At 46.7% G+C, this 16297-nt stretch overlaps 1 protein-coding gene across 9 annotated transcripts; it reads left to right on the forward strand.

The window, feature by feature from the left end:
* Window positions 1-55: 55 nt before the first annotated feature.
* BRD8 (bromodomain containing 8) lies at window positions 56-16230 on the forward strand. Of its 9 annotated transcripts, XR_008733561.1 has the most exons (23): window positions 56-269; window positions 494-590; window positions 1200-1269; window positions 2271-2320; window positions 3508-3630; window positions 3767-3847; window positions 4320-4384; window positions 4994-5130; window positions 5565-5780; window positions 7045-7189; window positions 8330-8539; window positions 8950-9230; window positions 9701-10156; window positions 10515-10608; window positions 10817-10863; window positions 11229-11443; window positions 11752-11844; window positions 12037-12105; window positions 12868-13045; window positions 13678-13782; window positions 14628-14672; window positions 15278-15454; window positions 15818-15955. XR_008733561.1 is itself a non-coding variant. In XM_055718625.1 (22 exons), exons 1-22 carry the CDS (start codon window positions 56-58, stop codon window positions 15875-15877), a joined length of 3051 nt encoding a protein of 1016 aa, XP_055574600.1. In that variant the 3' UTR covers window positions 15878-16230. The 9 variants fall into 9 exon arrangements, 8 of the variants coding, with proteins under 8 accessions (XP_055574600.1, XP_055574599.1, XP_055574601.1 ...); XM_055718625.1 differs by lacking the exon at window positions 15278-15454 and having other exon boundaries at window positions 15818-16230; XM_055718624.1 differs by having other exon boundaries at window positions 15278-15960.
* Window positions 16231-16297: the final 67 nt, after the last annotated feature.

Raw genomic sequence — 16297 nt, forward strand, 5'->3', positions numbered from 1 at the left:
ACGGCCGCGCGCACCTACTGTTGGGTTTCAAACGTCGCCCCCTCTCCCTCAGCCAATGGGGACCCGCGTCCGCGCGGCCACCAATCAGCGCCCGCCGTGGGGCATCGGGGGCGGGAATAGAAGGCTGGGCTGCACGTGCCCGCGGTGGACGGCGGTTGGGGTGGTGCGGTGCGGTGCGCGTGCGCCTGCCTCCCTCCCGGCGGGCTTTGCGCGTGGCTCCGCCCCCCCTCCCTCGGGCCTGGCGGGGAAGATGGCGGCGGGGACGGGCAGTGAGTGCGGGGCCTGTTGGGAGCGGCGGCGGACGGGGGAGGCGGCGGTGGCCCACGGGTGGCGGGGCTGGCGTGGGATAGCGGTGGGGGAAAGGCCCGGGGAGAATCGAGCGGTTCTGAAGGGCGGGTGTGGTGTGAGGGGGGCGGGCCCAGCGGGCCGGGGCGGGGTGGGGCCGGGGCTGGGCCCGGGCGGCGCCGCGCACCTCCTTCCTCTGTGCCTGCAGAGCACAAGCTGCTGAGCGCCGGCCCTACGGAGCCGTGGTCCATTCGCGAGAAGCTCTGCCTGGCCTCGTCCGTCATGCGGAGCGGAGACCAGAACTGGTAAGGGAGCGGGCCGGGCCTCTCTGTCCTTCAGGCACCGGCTGCCCTGCGGCTGTGCGTGGCCTGGGGTACGGCCTTCTGCCGTGCCACTTGTGCAGCAGCTAGGCATCAACCCTTCAGCTTTTTGTTCAAAACGAAGATGGAGGTGTTAAAGGCCTTTTTGTTTGTTTTGGAACTGCTGTGTAAAAACAGAAGCGTGTTAATCAGATCAAAGAATGACACGTTGGTGAATGGGAAGGGGTGCGTTGTGGTCAGGAAAGGTGTTTGATAACAGATTGCTGTGCGCTGCTTCTGAACTTGAGTCTGTTTTGCTCCCTTTTTCCTCTCACCAAATTAGAGCTTTTGTGGAAATGTAATGGTGTCATCAGAAGCTAGAAATTTGGTTTTCAAATCAACGGAGTAAAGCTGTTGTATGTGAGAAGCAGACAAATATTTTTGAGGTCAAAGGCTGTATTTGAGTAATTTCCAAACATAAGAACTCCTTGGCAAGTTCGTTGTGTTCATGGGGGCTATTCAGTGCTGAACTTCGAGACAGATCAGCACCTTTTCTCTGCATGTGGGTTGTGGAAGGGAGTAAGTTGGCAGTGACTTCCCATTTCTCTCCTGTAGGGTCTCAGTCAGCAGAGCTATCAAACCTTTTGCAGAGCCGGGACGCCCACCTGACTGGTTTTCCCAAAAGGTGAGATACTGATACTTGAATCTTGGAAAAAATGAGTTCTGTGTGGTATATGTAAGACAGCTGCCTAAAAGAATTTATTTCTTGATTTTTAAAATGATAGCAACATTTATTTTTTAAAAATCAATTTTATTTAAGTCAGATATAATTCTTCCTGTTTCTGAAATTAAATGTGAGCTTACAGTGCAGTTGGATAAAGTTATGGAAAAGACAAGAACGATAAAAGACATGTAACAGCTTACTTGTAAGGGACGGCTAAGTCAGGTAAAACCCATAACATAAAGAAGAGATAACAGGAATACAACAGATGTCAGCACGGTTGAGGATGAATAAGGATTAATTGTTCATTGCTTTGTCCAGTACAACGTTTAGAGGCTATTAAGTAAGACTAACAGGAGGCAAGTTCAAAGCAAACTAAAGAGATTGTTCCTCACCAGGCATGTAATTGAGCTGTGGAATTCCTTACCCCAGGAATTTGTGGTTGCCCCTGTATTTTTTATGTCCTACTGTTTGGGCAGGCACCTGAGATTTTTGTTGCATAAGGGACAGAAAGAGATTAAGATAATTAAAGGAGGAGAAGTTGAGGGGTTTATGTTGCTTTGCTCTTTCTGTTCAGCTACAAAACTGCCCTTCATATAATGCTATTTTGCCTTCTCCATTGAAATATTTTTGGTTCATGTTCACAGGCAGAGACGTTACAGCTACAGTTTTCCTAATAATGCTTGCTTACTTTGATTTCTGAATGGTTAGTTGAGAGTGTCTGTTATTTAGCTTTGTTTTGAAGATCAGCCTAGGCTGTGCTGTAGTAAAAAAGTTAATATGGCTCCTTGCTTTGAGTTACACTAAATTACAGCCATGGGGAAAACTGGAGAAGACTGTCAGATATGTTCATGAAGTGTTAAGACCTCTGAAAAAGTAGGAGTAAGTGCCCTGTAAGCTTTGTTGGTAGGTGTTTGCCAAAGCTGACTCTTTGGTGTGCTCTGACTTTCTTTGTTTCTTCTTAGCACTGTGCTTCTCAGTATTCGGAGCTCCTGGAGACTACAGAGACTCCTAAGTGAGTACAAAGTCAGACGCGAGTGCAGTCTGCAGCAGTTTGGGGTGGATTTGTCAGTTCTTACAGTGAAGCATTTGATAGTGCTCCTCCCAGAAGGAGCGTACTGGAATGAGGAAATTCAGTTGTGATAGCTGGCGTGAGTGGACAGAGACATCGGGGTATGGCAGGTGGGGGAGACTGGCAAGCCCAAGGTATAACTTAGAACATGCTTCCCATATTTCTTGTTCTTGTCTCCTTTTTTTTTTTTTTTTTTTTCAGAAGACTGAAGTATTTTGGTATTACATGGTTTGAAAACTGGTCATTGATTGTGTACTTGTTAGTGTTTTCCATATGCCCCTACTGTTGTTACAATACATGGCAGGGTAGGTGGTGCCTCCTTGCCACAGCTCCATTTGTAAGAGTTGCAGCGTGCATTTGGAGACTTAATGCAGCAAAAAGAAACATATTTGGCTGGAATAAAACACCACATGTTAGTATTACTAATCAGAAGCTTTACACATAAAATTATGATTCAGAATAGGGGTAGAAAAGACAGCAGAAGTGAGAACGGGAAACGTTTTTATATTTTTCTCTATTTTGCAGTGGTTTCTTACTGTTTTCGTATCAATGCTATTGCTACAGCTTTGTGGTCTCGGATATTTCTCACTCCTAACTCCAAGCAGTTTGTTTTGGGACTTCACATCCCATTAAATTGGGGGTTAAATTAAAAATTAATTTTTTAATTAAACATTAAATTGGGGGTTAAAAAAATTAAATTAAAGGCAGGATGTTGAAAAGTATTTGTTTGTGATAGTGCTAAATGATCTTCAGCTCTAGAGTTGCAAAGACAGAAGACTTAGTAAAGTTACTGAGGGGAAAAAAATAGATGTTTATTCTTGGATGGTAAGAATCTTCTCTGAAGTGGAATGACTGATTTTTCTCAGGGTGAGAATTTGCAGTGGGCTTGCATCTTTGATCTACTCCTGAAGTCTTTAACACTGGATGCATTTAAGAATTTAATAAATTTTTCAGAAGAGATTGTTTGAACGTTGTTCTGTCCAATATCATTTAAGGGAAATTGGAAGAGGTTGATTTTTTGGGGGGCATGTGTGTGTCAGGAATGACAGACGGCAGCCATATGTGAGAGAAGAACAGGGGTTTTCTGCATTTTATGTCTGAACTGGTTTTGGTTCTCTCTTATTCTATAGGAGAAAACGTGGTGAGAAGGGAGAAGTTGTGGAAACTGTGGAAGATGTTATTGTGCGGAAACTGACTGCAGAACGAGTTGAGGAGTTGAAGAAAATTATTAAAGAAACGCAGGAAAAATACAGGTATATAGCAGAGCTATTAAGCTGTAGTGCACCCGAGAACTCTGTCTTGGAAAAGTCAGCTAAGTGGGATAGTGCTTGGGGTGAAAATGCTACTTAGGGTGTATTGTTCAGTGATAAGAAGATTTTCTGATTACAGGCAACTCAAGAAGGATGTGGAGCTGATCCAGGCTGGACACATGGATAACAGACTGGAGGAGCTGTGCAATGAGATTATGATGTGGGTTATTTCACTTCATTATATCCATGTCATGCTTGCTTCTGCGATTGTAGTTCCCTGACACTCAGTGTTTGTCAGACATCTCTTGCTCCATGTACAGGGATAAGAAAAATGAGGCAGCTAGACAGATGCTTTGGCCTCTGAGGGTGGACTAAGTTTAGGTTGGTGGACACCAGTTTGTGTGCAGCATTGTTTAGAGTTTCTCAGTAAAGAGCTTCGTGATGGCTCGCAATATCATGCTTGTGTCATGCGTTTTGATAATCATCTGGAAGTGAAATTTCCTGCGAAGTGTGTTGTTCTCTGACTGGCTTCTGGCTTTGCTTCCCTCCTCTGAGGTATTGAGCCTGCGTCTGCAGAGGCAGTTAATTGTTGTCTGGAGATAATGGGCTTTGGGGTCAGTAAACTGATTGTGGAGGAGGAACTAAGAGGAAATGGGACATTCTGTGACAGTAGGTTTTGGTTCTGTATACAGAAAGAAAAAAATGGAGGAGGAGGAGGCAGAAGTCAAGAGGAAGGCTACAGATGCTGCTTATCAGGGTAAGCTGGAAATGAGCTTCCTTACTTGTCCCTGTAGAGAGGGGCATATATTAATAAGAACATTTGGAAAATATGTAAGTCTTCTTAACACCTACCTGTTCAGGAGGAATTCCTTGACCCTAGAGTTGGAGAGAATGGTTGTATTCTCTTTGCAGCACTATATTTGTAACTGGGCAAAATGCAAAGACTTCTGAGAAAGGAGCAAATTCTGTAGAAAAGATATATCTAAGAGGAAGCAGGATTAGCAAGGAGCTCTATTAGAATGTCACCACTTTAGTTTTCCCTATAGTTTTACTATTGTCTGAAGATACAAGGGAGAGAGACTTGTTCTGAATGTTTCATTAATTTATAATTCTTGGGGCAATTCAGTGAACTAACCTGTCAGTGGTCATAGGTTATGAATAGCCAACTGCTTGGGAAATCTGCAATTAAAGTGCGTTACCCAATGCTAGTAGTATTTGTGAACTTAGCCTAGTGTGGTCCAGGAAATTCCTACAATTTAAATTGTTTTCTTATGGTTCTTTAGGGTAAAAGTCAGAGGTGACTCTCAGGGACTGTTGAAGATGGAGTCATAGAATCTCCCCTTTTTTTTTCCCTGTTTTCTTCCAGCTCGTCAGGCCATTAAGAATCCACCACGACGATTAACGGGTGTGATGGTTCGCTCCCCTGCAGGCTCAACCTCCCCAGGGGGAGACTATGCTCTGGGAGATCTGTCTCAGCCTGCTGTGGATGAGGCCAGTCCAGGGGTAAGGATCCTTCTCATGGTAAGAGGAAAGGACCAGCCTGGGACATGGGGCTCTGCGTCCATCATGGAAAAGGAGCCTGGGGAGAAGCCCTTGCCTTGTTTTGCAGACTTTTTGCTGTGGTAGTGTTGTAGTGTGGTTGATGTACAGTGCTGCTCAAGATACATGTCCTCTTCCATGTCTGTGGTGATCAGGTGCCTGGATCAAAGGCTACGTAGGGGCATCAGTGGGTTGGCCAGGCAGTCTGCTGTGTGTGCCTGGGAAGTGGCACTACAGGACAGGGAAAGGATGAAAGCATATGCCTGGAGTAGGTGTAGCGAGTGAATGGAGTAGGTGTCTGTGGTGTGCTGGATCAGTGCTCTTGGGGGAAGGAGCAAGTGGGGCTAGTCCGTGTGGTGGAGTGTGGCTTTGAACAGTGTGGTTTTTCTCTTTCTCAGGTCACTCCAGGGACATTGCCCAGCACCCCAGTTGCCTCCTTCATTGGAATCCCTGACACCCCTCCAGGCTCTGCTCCCCTGGATGCCCCCATGACCCCAGTCACTGATGATTCACCCCAGAAAAAGATGCTAGGACAAAAAGCAACTCCGCCTCCTTCCCCTCTGCTCTCAGAGCTGCTGAAGAAGGGCAGTCTCCTGCCCACAAGCCCCAGGCTGGTATGGAGCTCTCTGCTCATATATGCAAGCACACAAACAATTTGCTCCAGACTCCCCACTGAAAAAGGGGGAGCTGCAAAAGCTTTTTAAAAATGTAGTTTTTGTGCGAGTCCCAACAGAAGTAATTCTGAGAGATGTAATTACCCCTGTGAGGCACAGAGGTGGGACCTTTTCCTGGCAGTACTGTGGGTGCAGGACTGCAGGAATCATTCAGGCCCGTAGGACTGGCTATCTCCTCTCAGTCGTTAAGGAGTTGGAGTTGCAGGCTTACTAGAGAAAATAGTTTTCCCCAGGGGAAGGGAGTGTGCTAGTCAGCACCATCCCAGTCAGCCTCTGTGGAGCTGTTCCTGATGACTTCTACTTTGGGCTCACAGTTTTTTACATCTTGGTAGGAAGTCGAGTTTCAATTTGTAATGGATCTTAGCACAGGGGTAGCTAGTCCTTTATGAGCAGTATTGAAGTGCTTCAGTTTTCCATTAATTATAGACAGACAGTAAGATCACTGTGATGACAGCCCACTTCTGGTGTTGGTGACTCTGGAAGTCTGAGGAGGGCGACCGTTGCTGACACTGTTCAGAGCCCAGTCTGAACATAGTAGCTGTAAGCCTGCATATGGCACAGATTCCCTGTGTTAGGGCTTGTGTGATGGAGCAGGTGTATTGCTGTTGACTTTCTTTTTTTTTAGTTGTTAGATTTGGGGTCTTTTCTATTTGTTAGCTTGTGTAAATGTCCCACAGGGTCTGTTTGCAGGATGCAGTGTAACATAGGGTGGAGAAAGGAAGGGTAATGGCAGTGGAAGACTGGGTTTTCTTAGTATCAATAGGGCTGTTCTACATCAGCGTCAAGGTCCGTCTTAGGTTTACTGTGTGACCTTGGTAAGAGTTACTTTCCATCTTGGTGCTTCAGTTTGCCTCAACTCAAAATTGGGGATAATTCCGTGCCATCTTGGGGTAGAGAGACTGGTATCTGTAAATGATTGTGAGGTCCTTGAACAGAGGAAGTAAAGTGGAGCAAATGATTTATTTGGCCTGACTTCAAAGGAAGGTGGCACTGCAGCTGTATTGTAGCTGAAGAACAAGTACTTTCTAACTGTCATGTTGTGCACTTGTGTAAGGGGCCTCAGGCAGGGACTAGACTGGACAAAAAGTGCAGAAGAAATGCTGAGACAGAAAACAATTGACATATTCATGGAGGTGCATATCTGGCAAAAAACCACTGATGTCATGGTATCTCCAGGAACTTCAGTTGTGTCCCCCTTCGGCAGGTTGGTGAAAACGAAATGGCAGTGGCTTCTGGTCACATGAACAGCTCAGGAGTCCTGCTGGAGGTAGGAAGCGTCCTTCCAGTGCTGCACAGTGGGGAAATGCAGTCGGCACCTGGTGCTGTCCCTGCATCTCCTGCTGCCTCAGGTAACTTGGGATTCTCCCTATACAGTTCTCCTTTCAGATGCACCTTCAGACTGTTCTGTGAATTCTTTTTGGAAATGAAGGGCATTTAGCCTGGCTGGTTTGGGGGCTTCTTTATGAGTTGTTTTCCTATTTCTGTACCCCTGTCCCTCTCATCCTTACCTTTTTTAAGACTGATCCTTACAGAAAAAAGGAGTGCCTTGGTCTAAAGTGACTGAAACAATTAGACTTGATTCAATCCTGGTCCATGCAGTCTAGGTCACTAGACACTGGCTAATACCAGGCATTTCAGTGTAGAAAGAAAGGGTTAGTTGACAGGGAGTTGGGGGGGAAAAATGGTCTTAGTATCTGATTGCCGATGTGTCAAACTGCAGCTCACTGTGAATCTGGAAGCTTAGAGGTCTGTTGAGGATTAGCCCACAGCGGTCTGTGAGCTCCAGAGCAATTTTGACAGAGGGGGGGGGTGAGAGGGACAGTGCAATTCTTTGCATTGGCCCTTTTCAGAACAACCTGCTTAAAGTGAAGTTTCTTCTTAGCTCATGATAACCAGTGGCTTAATCACACTGTCTGCAACTGAGGATTTATGCCATTCTTTCATATATAGTTCCATATGAATAATCTCACTTTCCTTATCTACATCTGTTCTTTAAGACCTGTTAATTTGGTCCAGATAATTCAGTAAATTCAAACTGGAAGTTACAGATAGTATGAGTAACAACCTTTGATAGAAGAGGAATTCTTCAGGAAAGACCTGCAAAGAGATCCCCTCTGCTCCCTTCCAGCTCCTGTGGTGACTGTCTTGGCTTACCTTGTGTGGCGCTCAGCACTGTTTTTCAGATTTCCTGTAATTGTATTGGTATGTGGAAGGGCATCTCTCTGCTTGTGTGGCTTAGCCTGTCAGCCCTTACATTGATCACAGTATCCCATAGTCTGCATGATCCTGTTTCAGACTGCACACACACAGAATAGTCGTGCATTTTTGGTGCAGGTTCTCCATACAGCTTTTGGGACTGTTTGTAGGTACCTCGCAGTGTCTTTTTCCCAGAAGAAGCCACCAGACAGTGAAGACCCCAGTGGTGGCTTTGTGGACTTCAGTGGTGGCTGCTTCTTGCTCATGTGCTTTTCCCTTCTACTCTCTGTTAGGTGCTCCTACGCTTTCCCGGCTTCTAGAAGCTGGTCCTGCACAGTTCACCTCACCTCTTGCTTCCTTCTCCGCTGTTGCCAGTGAACCTCCAGCTAAGCTCCTGCCAACCCCCGTAGAGCCTGTGTCCCAGGCAACCATTGTCATGATGCCCACGCTGTCAGCACCATCCGTTGTGCCACCAGCTGCAGCTCCAGAAAGTGTAGCCACAGGTGCGTTCCTGAACTACACAGTCGTAGGTCATGCACTGCTGGAAAGCAGAACTTCCTTCGGGATCAGCACCCAGCAAGCTCTCAGCTGGCTTTCTATCACCTCAGACTCACCATCCTTGCTGAAAGGATGGTGATGGCTGAATTCTGGAATAAAACGTTTTAAACATGGTTTACTGGGTGGGGGTGCTAATGGTCTGTTGCTGGATTGTGGTTCAAGGGCTGGAATCTCACTTTGTCTTTACTGTGGGAAACCAAACCTACATTTGTCCTTTATTTTTCAAAGTTGTGCTCTTGTGGGTGGACCTGGGGATGCTTGTGGTTGGTGCTTGGTCTTACCCACTGCGGTAGTTATTTATGTGGGCTTGACTTCTCCGGATTGGTCTCTGATTGTCGCTCTCATCCTTGCGCAGTGAGCCAGCCAGAAGCCTGTGTTTCCATGGAGGCAGTGTCTGATTCCCATACCGTGACAGTGTCCATGGACAGCAGTGAAATATCCATGATCATTGATTCCATCAAGAAAGAGTGCCTGGGTTCTGGGGCTGGCAGCGCTGCAGGGTCTTCCAAAGATCACTGCATGGATGGGAAAGAAGACCTGGATTTGGCTGAGAAAATGGATATCGCAGTGTCCTATACGGGGGAAGAGCTGGACTTCGATACTGTTGGAAATATTATAGCCATCATTGAGGACAAGGTAAATGGGCAAAGCAGAGTACCAATGCCTTTTGCTCCACATCCAGTCAGGTTAATCTCAAATGATTGCTGACTATTCCAAAATGCACATTCTCACCATCATTGTCCAGACCAATAGGAAATGGCCTCATGACACCACTGCGGCTAGTCTGCCACGTTTAGCCTGGTGCTCCTCTTCAGAGTGCAGAAAGAAATTTCTTTCTTCCTTGTGTTGGGTAGGGTTTGGGTCACACCTCTAGCCAGCAAATGAGCGCTGCTTGGAGCATGCTTTCAAGGAATGCTGTATTTCTGAAATTGAAGCTCTATGGGAGACTGCAGGGAGTGATACAGGTCTGGCTGTGAAAGGCAACTTTGTAAACCCAGTACACCAGGTTTTCCACAATTGTCTCATTACCAAATAACATGAACTTCTCTTTAATCCCTCTTTCTGACCTTGGCCTGCACTGCTGTGTGTTTGTTTTGGCAATAAAGGTAGATGACCACCCTGAAGTCCTGGATGCAGCAGTTGTTGAAGCTGCTCTGTCTTCTTTCTGCGAAGATACTGATGACCCTCAGACCCTGCCTGGCCCATGGGAACACTCAATTCGTCAGGAGCATGAGAAACAGGCCCAGATACCCCAAGTGTCTGTGACTGTAAAGCAGGAGAGACTGGAGTGTGAAGAACCAGAGGCAAAGGGAATTCGAGACCTAATGGGCATTGGTGAGCTGGGATCAGAAATAAAGACAGAACCTGCAGAGCAGGAGCAGAATCCGCTGGGCCCTGAGGAAACCATACCAGTAACTGCAAGAGTGACGGAAACACCAGAGCTCAGAAGTCAAGAGATAGAAGAGGATCAAAGAGCAACTGTAACAGCAGGAGAGACTTCTGAAATCGAGATAGAATCGGCCAAGGGAGAAGACACAGTGCACAATACAGTGAAGACAGAGGTATGTGAGCAGAGAGACTATCTGGAACTGGTGTGGGGAAGGAAAGGAGCAGTTGTGGCAGGTAGGAGAGAAGTTTAGAGGAAGGATGACTGCTGGGTTGAAGGTGACCCTTCAATGAATGTGATTGACTGTTTTCTTGGTAGTCACACTGCTGATCTGTTAGATCTGCAGAGAAGCTCTCTGCTTTAGGCAGTACCTTTGTGTTACCTCCCCCAGCCCATGTGCAGAATTGCTGTCGGGAAGGTGCTCAGTGAACTTCATTGCCTTGAGTTAGGTTAGGGTGAGTGAGATGTGCCCACACCTTCACTGAAGTAAGCTGACACAAACATCTAGATTTGTGCATTTCTCTTCCCTCCAGACCCCACCTGATGATGATTCATCCCCTCCACAAGTCCCAAATGTGAGTGAAGACTCCTCACAGGCTGATGTTCAGCACAAATTTGAGCTGTCAGGTAACTTAATTCAGCTAGGAAATCTTTTACGTGCAACATTATTAGCTGGATAGTTGTCAGTGATCTGGTTCAGGTTTTTTGGGGAGGAGGGAGAAAAGATACGTGTAGGAACAGTCGTAATTACTGCAGGGCAGTAGGCATTGGTGCAGGAGCTTTTGCAGGAAAGACTGCTTTGGAGAATCAACCTTTCTGCTTTTCTTTTTTGCAGAGTCAATGAAGGAGGAGGCCCAAGCCCTGTTTAGGAGTCAGATGAAGGTAATTCTCAGTTAGTTGTAGTCATCTTGAGTTTATTAGTAACATCTCGCTGCTGCTGCTTCCTGGCTCCCACCTGCTGAGGAGCAAAGCTTGCACTCGGCTTTCTGCACTGAGAAGTGGGCAGCCCGCAGTCGGAGCTAAAGGGGAGATTGCTTCAGGCACTATAAAGCTGTGTATGTCTGTATGTTTCTGTGTCTGCAGGGGGAGGCAGGGCAGGATAGAGTGACTGGAATTTTGTGAAAGTGCCTGTACAGTTGTCAGCAGTGTGGCAAGAAAATTGCCTTGCTTGCTGAACCGTAGTTGCTTTGGAGGCTCTGATGTGCTGCTCTAGGTGGCTGCGCGGACTCACAAACTCTGTGTTTCAGGATGGGCAGGGGGAAGAGGATGATGAGGATGGTGCCAGTGAGGCTGCCAGTTTGGAGGAACCCAAAGAAGAAGATCAGGGTGAGGGATATCTATCAGAGATGGATAACGAACCCCCCGTTAGCGAGAGCGATGATGGCTTCAGTGTCCATAATGCACCTTTACAGTCTCACACACTAGCTGACTCCATTCCCAGCAGCCCAGCCTCCTCACAGTTGTGAGTATCAGTGAAACTCTTGGGCATGGGGGTGCAAATCCATGTTATTTTGTGGAGGGAGTGTAGGATTCTCATTTCTGTTTTGCTGACTGAGTGGGTCCAAAGTGGGAATTTGTTGATGATTTGTCTGGTTCCCCTTGCTTACGAGTGCACATGCGCAGATAGCGCCATAGTACCAGGTCCCATTTTTTTCTTACTGTCTTTGGCATGGATTAGCATAGGCATGTCAAAGGCAAAATAAACCATAAAGTTTCTGCTCTGAGGCAGTATGCAGGCTCCTGAAGGAAGTCCCACTCTTTTCTTCCCAGCTCAGTGTGCAGTGAGGATCAGGAAGCGATACAGGCTCAGAAGATCTGGAAGAAAGCCATCATGCTAGTTTGGAGAGCAGCAGCTAATCACCGGTGAGTTTGGTTTCTTGAGAAGTGACTAATCCTAGGGAAGTCTCCGCTGTCCCATCTCAGAGGCTCATCTGCCTTGGTACTGGGAGGTGATGAATCATACTGTTACTGGTAGCAGACAAATAAACGTGAGAGCATGATACAAAATATTTACCAGCAAGGACGGGACACTAAGTGGACTCTTTCTTTCTGCAGGTACGCTAATGTCTTCCTCCAGCCTGTAACTGATGATATAGCACCAGGCTACCACAGTATTGTGCAGAGGTGAGTCTCGGCAGTCTTCTGTCATTAGAGCTCTGTATAATTTGCACATTGGTGTAGGGATTTCTGGCAGGAACAGTGTAGTTTTTGGCTACCATGCAGACTGCAAAACTTGGAAAATTATTTTTTTTTTCTGCCATGATTCAGTCAGAAACAGGTTTCTCCAAGAAAAGGATTGTCTTCAGTAATAGATATATGTCCTTACACAGCCCTGTCTTTGAATGAAGTATGCTGACTTATACAGAACACTTTTTTTTTTTATCAATAAGGTGGTATGTGACTGATCTGCTTCTCCCAGTTTCTGTCCAAGCGTAGGGTGTAATCTTTGACATTCCAAAGACCTGTCGTCTTCAGTCAGCATCTTTTACTGTCCCAGATGGTGGACTCTTCTGGAAAAACTACCAGAATCCCCTGCTAGCCCCCAAAATCTCTCCTAAACAGTGCAGTGGCTGCAGGTCTAGCTCTTTATTGTCTCCTTCAGTGATGCCTGGAAAAGACAAATTCTTCTTCTGAGGCATCTGTCATGCCACTGGTACCATTCATGGTAACTGCATGGTAACATGCTTTACCATAACATGGTAAAAAGCTTGTGTCTTCCAGCCTGCGGCCTTGGTACTAGGGGCACAGCCTGTGTGGGGGAGAGCCTATTGGGCTAAATGAAATAGGTGGTCTAACTAGATATGTTACAGACCCAGGGCTGTATGCAAAAGAGTGGAGAAAGAATTGAATATTTCTGTTGCTATTTTGACCGCACTTCTTTCATAGGCCAATGGATTTATCTACCATCAAAAAGAACATTGAGAATGGGCTGATACGAACCACAGCTGAGTTCCAGCGTGATATTATGCTGATGTTTCAAAATGCAGTTATGTACAACAGCTCTGACCATGATGTGTACCACATGGCTGTGGAGATGCAGCGAGATGTCCTGGAGCAGATCCAGGTAAAGTACTGAGCTGAGGCCAGTGCAGGACAGAGCATCTGCCTTGGTCCATGGCTATGGGAAAGACAACAGTTTCATTCACAGTGTCTTTGCATGAAGCAGTTCCACCTTTCCCTGCGTCTCTCTTGTACTAGCTCAGGTGTTTGTGGTGAATTAGATTGTGGATAAGTTAAAACCAACACAGGAAAAAAATTCTCAGGTTCAGCCCAGACCAATTTCAAATTTAATTTCCTTCAGGGAAATGCTTAGGCCAGCAAGAACCAGGGTGTGGTTCAGGAGCAGAAACAAGCAACAAGCATGTTGAATGACATGGGACGCAGTTGCTTATTTTGGTGGCTCTGCTGGTTTATGCTCGTATAAATTGTACATGAAACTGTGTCCTGTGAACATTTAAAATGTCATGTGAATATCCCAACTGGCAGGTCTAACAGAGTTTGAACTGGGGTTTTACAGTTCCTCAGGACTTGTGGCTTCTGAGGTAAAACGTGGGAACTTATTCTGAGCAGCAGACAAGGAACTGAAACTGCCTCTGACCCAATCATTCCCAACCTGTGGTTTGTGATAGTTAACTGACACATACTAATTGGGCTTGTTTTGCATGAGAATCTTAACAGAGTGTGGTTTTCTTGCAGCAATTTCTGGCCACACAACTGATCATGCAAACATCAGAGTCAGGGATCAGTGCAAAGAGCCTGCGTGGGCGAGACTCCACTCGCAAGCAAGATGCTTCGGAGAAGGTGAGAATGCTGCACCCTGTGGAAGGGCACTTCATACCTTTTGAAGAATCCCAGATATTGCATGAAGTTCTCAGATCAAAAAGATATTTTTTTTTCACGTTGCAAGGGCTCCAGCATCTTCATGTGAACAATTTTTTCTTTAAATGTATCTATTGATTAAATGTCAGCTCTGGAGCTGTACATCATCCCAGAGGCAGGTCTTCTGAGTGTTTGCTGTAATCCCAATTGTTCTATTCCCTGTTTTTAAAAACAGGTGATGAAAAATGTAGGAAAATGAAGAGAGTATTAGAAGAGGCATGATGTGGCAGGAAGGTGAAGGTGTAGAGAATTGGAAGACTAGCCCCTGCTGTGTCCTTCACTTCCTAGTCACATTTTTAGAACCAGGGCATCACTCCAGTCTGGTCTGCTGTGTAAAACACACCAGAGAACCTTTGACTTCTGCACTCATTACACTAATAGCAGTGTAGGTTTGCTTGGGGGTTTTGTTCTGTAAAAACACATCCAGACTTGATTGTGGTCTCAAGTGTTCTCAGCTGATGCACACAACATTGTGACAGCAAGGACTGCCTGCTTAGTTCTGGTGGCAACTGCACAGTGCAGAAATTGTTTGGTAGAACAGACCTTGCCATGGCTGAGGAGAGAGTATCGCTTTCCTAGCATTCTGACTCTCGCAGTATCCCTCTTTTGTCCGTTTTTATGTTCCTGCTGCGTAAGACTGATGCCACGCGGGAAGGGGAGTGGGGCACATGTTTCTCTATGCTCGTGTGTGGACTCAGTGCTTCTGTGTGGTGTGTGCATTTCCGTATCTGATACCTGATAAGTCCTTCTGTTTGGCCTTTTAACAGGACAGTGTCCCAATGGGCTCTCCTGCCTTCCTTCTCTCTCTCTTTGTAAGTATTGAAAGGCTCCAGCCGGTACTGCAGTACTGCTGGCAGTGTGCTCTGCCTCTTGTCTGGGTGATCACTGCACTGTCACAGCATCCTCAGCATTGCAGTGGTGTGTGTTTAACTTAGGGGCTATGCAACAATGATCATTAGAGAAGAAACATCTCAGTCCCTTATTCTCAGTGTGGGTGAGTGGGAGGGGCTTCAGTCTTTTCTTCTGGTTCCAAGTGTTCTCATTTTGTCATCTGCCTTTGCTTTTTTCCACAACTTCTCTCCTGCTTTCTTTCCATGTAAGTGGGAAGACAGACCAAGCGGTGCAGTGCTGTAGTTCGTACATCTTATCCTACATGCTTATACAGCTGCCCCTTGCACACGTTCAAGACAGTTCAAAAAGGTCTTGGGAAAGTGAGGAGTCAGCTGTGTGCTCCTTTATCACTCATGGTCCAGAAAGCAAATAAGATACTCCGCAGAAATATCTTGCTCTGTGCCTGTGTTGATCTGAAAGTGTTTGGAAAAATATTCCCTCTGGGAAACCGCAAGTCTCTGAGTTGTGGGGAGGAGAGAGGGGAGGAAGATGGAGAGTTGTTTTTTTCTCTCACATATATCTAAAGACAGAGGAGTACTCCGGGAGAGTCAGCATGTCAGCCAGAGGGAGAGGGCAGCGGATCAAAGGAAACTCTCAGCTCGCCTTCTGCTCATGGAAAGGAGCTGTGCGGAGAAACTAGGGAGCTAGTGCCAGGGTCACTCAACTGGAGGAGCACTTCCCGTAGGGATCAGCAGCTGATAAGGTAGGTTAGTCAGCAGTTTCCTCTTCCCATCTTAAGAGCCAAGCTAGAATCTGCCGCTTAGGAAAAGCCTGCCCTGTCAGGCTCCAGAAGCATCTGCCTGGGCGAGAGCCTTGTTGCCTCTCTCTGCCCTGGCTGCCAGCAGTGCGCAGAGATGCTGCAAATCCCAGCACCTGTGCTGTGCCCAGAGTGAATTTTAGGTAGGTCTGCAGGCCTTCCCAAGCCTTTGTAGGGCACCTTCCCTTTCTCCTGTTTGGAAGGCAGGAAAAGTTGTTACCAGATGCACAACTCCTCACCTCCGAGTGCTGGAGGAAGCATTTTGTGTTCAGGGTTGCGTAACTCCCTTTCTGTTTGCCTTGCGACTAGGATGGAGGCACCAGAGGGCGTCGCTGTGCCATCGAGGCGGACATGAAGATGAAGAAATGATGCTGCAGGCAGAAAGAAAATCCCAGCACCTGGCATCCAGAGCTGGAGCGTGAGCAAGATGCTGTTAACCGCTGTTGGAGGAGGAAGAAAAGGTGCAGGTCCATTTCTGGGACTGGCCCACCTTCTCCGCTTGCCCTTCCAGAAAGCAGTGTCTTGTTGGAATGTGTAACCCAAAGAAACTTCCTCGGAGGGGAAGACTAGCCCCCCTGCCTGTTTTAGGGCAGTCGTCTTGGGCTTCATCAGTGTTCTGGTGTTAGCTAGCAACTGGTGGCTTGTATGTACTGTAATGTGAAGTGTACAGATTTTTACTAGTGATGTGTAAATGTGTATGTATATTAAAGTCTGGGAAGAAATCCAGCGTACAGTGTGCAGTGTCCTGAGCATCACAGCTCTCGGCAGTGAGGAACCCTGGTTTTGCAC

Source organism: Falco cherrug, chromosome 8 (genome assembly GCF_023634085.1).
Source record: "Falco cherrug isolate bFalChe1 chromosome 8, bFalChe1.pri, whole genome shotgun sequence".
Classification (NCBI taxonomy): domain Eukaryota; kingdom Metazoa; phylum Chordata; class Aves; order Falconiformes; family Falconidae; genus Falco; species Falco cherrug.

Excerpts from the sequence above, each read along its gene's own strand:
- BRD8 (XM_055718624.1), top strand. The coding sequence starts at position 56 with ATGGGGACCCGCGTCCGCGCGGCCACCAATCAGCGCCCGCCGTGGGGC. Across the intron at positions 1,270-2,270 it reads CTGACTGGTTTTCCCAAAAG|CACTGTGCTTCTCAGTATTC; the intron begins GTGAGATACTGA and ends GTTTCTTCTTAG. Across the intron at positions 11,444-11,751 it reads AGCCCAGCCTCCTCACAGTT|CTCAGTGTGCAGTGAGGATC; the intron begins GTGAGTATCAGT and ends TTTTCTTCCCAG.